Genomic DNA, 4521 nt, shown 5'->3' with positions numbered 1-4521 from the left:
CGCCATTGCACTCCAGCCTGGGTAACAAGAGCGAAACTCCGACTCAAAAAAGAAAAAAAAAAAAACTTACTGATGAATGACTAAATGGACTGTTACTGAGTTTGTTTTGCGGCCAGGTGAGCGTATACATAAATCTACAACATGTAGATGCTGCAAGGTGCCACCTATGGGGTAGGCACGGTTTGGGGCCCAGTTCGCCCACGGGACACACAGGGCAGCCCCGCGTGTTCCTGCACGCACGCACCTCTCCTGACGCTTCTGATCTTCGGCCAGCTGCTTCATCCGCAGCGACTCCTGCATGGTCGCCAAGCTTGGGTACCATTCGCGCTCCTCGGCCTCCAGTTCCCGCAGCTGCTCCGGCGACGGCCATAGCGAACCGGGGTCCACCCCGGAGGCAGCGCCGTAACGCGCGAACTGCTTAGCTGCGTAGCGCGGCCTCAGCTGCCATCGCGGGGTCAGGAGGTCCTCGGGGTCTGGCCACCGGGGTCCTGGCGTGCGGCGCGGGGGCGGGGGCGCCCGGTAGCCACGGGAACCCGGGCCCAGGGTCGCCGCCAGCCCCAGCAGGCTACGTGCCTGTCGCACGGACGCCGCCATTTTGGCCGTGCGGGGTCCTCGCACGCCGGCCGAGCTGTTCAAGGCGCTGCCTGAGCGCGAGGCCCGGTGGGGGCCAGGGCAGGACGAGGGACGTCCCTGCTGCCTCAGTTCGGGCTGGTGAGGCGGAGGAGTTAGTACAGTTTTTATACATTTCCAAGTATAGCTTTAAGTTTTAGTCAAACAGTTACTTATTAAAGTCATTTTTAATTTTTACTTTTTTTCCTCTGCACACTGACACTTCAAAAAAATGTGTTTTTAAGCGTTCAGTGTTCTTTGGGTAAAATGGAATGTTTTAAATTTTACTTTTATGCATTTAAACTAGCATTTATTACTTTTTAAAATTTAAATGTGGCCGGGCGCGGTGGTTCACTGCTGTAATCCCAGCACTCTGGGAGGCCAAGGCAGGCATCACCTGAGGTTAGAGTTTGAGACCAGCCTGGCCAACATGGTGAAATCCTGTCTCTACTAAAAATACAAAAAGTAGCCGGACGTGGTAGCGCACGCCTATAATTCTAGCTACTGGGGAGGCTGAGGCAGGAGAATCGCTTGAAACTGGGAGGCGAGGTTGCCCCACTGCTCTCCAGCCTGGGAGAAAAAAAAATAAAATTCTGTCACTTGCTGTGACATGGATGAACCTTGAGGACATTAGGCTAAGTGAAATAAGACAGTCACAAAAGGATAAAAATTGTATTCAGTTATATGAGGTAACTAGAGTAGTCAAAGTCATAGAGACAGAAAGTAGATTTACCAGGGGCTGGGGGTGGAGGAGTGGGAGATATTGCTTATAATGTAGAATATAGTATGTTTCATATTGTAAAATATACACAATAAAGAAAAAGAATTTGTGTTTTGTTTTTGAGTCAGAGCCTCGCTCTGTCTCCCAGGCTAGAGCACAGTGGCGCGATCCCTGCACACTGCAACCTCCACCTCCCGGGTTCAAGGGATTTTCGAGCTTCTGCCTTCTGAGTAGCTGGGACCACAAGCTCTAGCCACCACGTCTGGCTAATTTTTGCATTTTAGTAGAGATGGCGTTTTACCATGTTGGCCAGACTGGCATCAAACTCCTGATCTTAAGTGATCCGCCCACCTCGGCCTCCCAAAGTGCTGGGATTACAGGTGTGAGCCACCATCCAGCCAAATTTTTTTTTTTTTTTTTAAAGATGGGGTTTCACCGTGATGGCCAGGCTGGTCTTGAACTCCTGACCTCAGGTGATCCACCCACCTCGGCCTCCCAAAGTGCTAAGATTACAGGCGTGAGCCACTGCACCTGGCCTGTTGTTGTTTTTAATCACACACATGCACACCTTCTCTGCCCCCGAAAAAAAGAATTGTAATTTTTCTCAAGACATGAATGTTCATAGGAGCATCACGTATGTATGTCATTCCCAAGCTGGAACTAGCTCACACCCAATGTCCATCTCAAGTAGAATGGACACCTAAATTATGCTGTTTCAGCCAATGGACTACTACACAGGAATGAAAGCAGATATTACATCTGCTCACAGCAAGATGGATGATTCTTATAAGCATAATGTGCAACAAAGGAAGCAGGACTTATATGGTTGCTTTTTAAATTAAATTAATTTTTTTTTTTGACACAGGGTCTTGCTCTGTTGCCCAGGCTAGAGTGCACTGGCTTGATCATAGCTCACTGTAGTCTTGAATTCCTGGGCTCAAGTGATCCTCCCACCTCAGTCTTTCAAGTAGGTAGACTATAGGAATGAACACTACTTCCACCTAAATTTTAAATTTTTTTGTAGAGACAGGGTTTCTCTATGTTATCCAGGCTGATCTTCAACTGCTGGGCTCTCCCTCCCCCTCTTCTGCCCCCTCCCCTTCCCCTTCCCTTCTCTACTCTCCCCTTCTCCCCCCACCCCTTCCCTCTTGACAAGATCCTACTCTGTCACCCAGGCTGGAATACACTGGCATGGTCAGTGCAGCCTCAACCTCCTGGCCTCAAGTGATCCTCCCACCTCAGCCTCCTGAGTAGCTGGAACTGCAGGCACTCACCATCAAGCCTGGCTGATTTTTGTATTCTTTGTAGTGATAAAGTCTCAATATGTTGCCCAGGGTGGTCTTGAGTTTCAGGGCTCAAGTTATCTTCCTGCCTTGGCTTCCCAAAGTGTTGAGATTACAGGTATGAGCCACAGTGCCTGACCTGAGAATGTTTTCATCTTGGAAACCTGTAAGTCTGTACCCATGAAACACTCACTCCCTGGTTTCCCTTCCGCCCGCCCAGTCCTTGGCAGCCACTATTCTACTTTCTGTTTCTATGAATTTGGACTACTCTAGGTACCTCATATAAGTGGAATTATATGTACTTGTCCTTTTGTAACTGGCTTATTTTTTGTTTTGAGACAGGGTCTTGCTCTGTTCCCCAGGCCGAAGTGCAATGGCATGATCATAACTCGCTGCAGAATTGACCTCCTGGACTCAAGTGATCCTCCCACTTCAGCCTCTCGAGTAGCTGAAACTACAGGTACTCACCTGGCAATTTTTTTTTTTTTTTTTGAGACAGAGTCTTTCTTTATTGCCCAGGCTAGAGTACAGTGGCGGGATCTCAGCTTACTGCAACCTCCGCCTCCGGGGCTCAAGCAATTCTCCTGCCTCAGCCTCCCAAGTAGCTGGGACTACAGGCAGGAGCCACCTGCGCCTGGCCTAATTTTTATTTTATTTTTATTTTCAGTAGAGACAGGATCTCATTATGTTACCCAGGCTGGTCTCGAACTCCTGAGGTCAAGCAATCCTCTAGCCTCTGTCTCCTAAAGTGTTAGGATTATAGGTGTAAGCCACTGCACCTGGGGCTGACTTAGTTTAGTTACCATAATATCCTAAAACTTCTTCTTTTTCCTTTTTGAGACTGAGTCTCACTCTGTCGCCCAGGCTGGAGTGCAGTGGCTCGATCTTGGCTCACTGCAACCTCCTCCTCCCGGGTTCAAGCAATTCTTGTGCCTCAGCCTCCCCAGTAGCTGGGATTACAGGCACCTGCCACCACACCTGGCGAATTTTTGTATTTTTTGTAGAGACAGGGTTTCACCATGTTGGCCAGGCTGGTCTCAAACTCCTGACCTCAAGTGATCTGCCTGCCTTGGCCTCGAAAAGCGCTGGGATTACCGGTGTGAGACACCATGTCCAGCATATCCTAAAGTTTCATCTATGTTGCAGCACGTGTCAGAATTTCTTTCCTAGCCTGGGCAACATTGTGAAACCCTGTCCCTACAAAAAATACAAAATTTAGCCAGGTGTGGTGGTGCATGCCTGTAGTTCCACCTACTTTGGAGGCTGAGGCAGGAGGATCTTTTGAACCTGGGAGGTGGAGACTCCAGTGAGCTGTGGGCATGTCACTGCACTCCAACCTGGGTGACAGAGCGAGACTATCTCAAATTTTTTTCTTTCCTTTTTAAGGCTGAATGCTATTCCATTGTATGGATGGACCACATTTTTTCTTCTTCCAACAGCAGATGTCATGCTAAAAGGTTGAATAACATGGATCACATTTTGTTTATCCATTCATCTATACACATGGACATTTGGGCAGCCTCCAGTTTTTGCCTATTGTGAATAATGATCTTATGAATATGGGTACACAGCATTTTTTTTACTTTTTAGGCAGAGTCTCACTCTGTCACCAGGCTGGAGTGCAGTGGCTTGATCTCAGCTCAGTGCAGCCTCCACCTCCCAGGTTCAAGCAATTCTTCCGCCTCAGCCTCCCAAATAGCTGGGACTACAGGTGTGTGCGACCACACCCAGCTAATTTTTTGTATTTTTAGTAAAGACGGGTTTTCACCATATTGGTCAGGATGGTCAGCATGGTCTCAATCTCTTGACCTCATGATCCATCCGCCTTGGCCTCCCAAAGTGCTAGGATTGCAGGTGTGAGCCCCTGCGCCTGGCCTTTTTTTTTTTTTTTTTTTTTTTTAAAGATGG

At 48.5% G+C, this 4521-nt stretch overlaps 1 protein-coding gene across 1 annotated transcript in view; it reads right to left on the bottom strand.

Annotated features, from left to right (window-relative positions):
• Positions 1–630, bottom strand: part of GADD45GIP1 (GADD45G interacting protein 1) — a 3601-nt gene extending 2971 nt beyond the window's left edge. Inside the window, exon 1 of the mRNA XM_017497774.2 lies at positions 245–630. Coding sequence (XP_017353263.1) covers positions 245–594 — 350 coding nt within the window. The 5' untranslated portion in view covers positions 595–630. The remainder of the gene's footprint in view (positions 1–244) is intronic.
• Positions 631–4521: the final 3891 nt, after the last annotated feature.

This window comes from Cebus imitator, unplaced genomic scaffold (assembly GCF_001604975.1).
Source record: "Cebus imitator isolate Cc_AM_T3 unplaced genomic scaffold, Cebus_imitator-1.0 Scaffold234, whole genome shotgun sequence".
Lineage (NCBI taxonomy): Eukaryota > Metazoa > Chordata > Mammalia > Primates > Cebidae > Cebus > Cebus imitator.
This window is presented reverse-complemented; position numbering and strand designations above follow the sequence as displayed.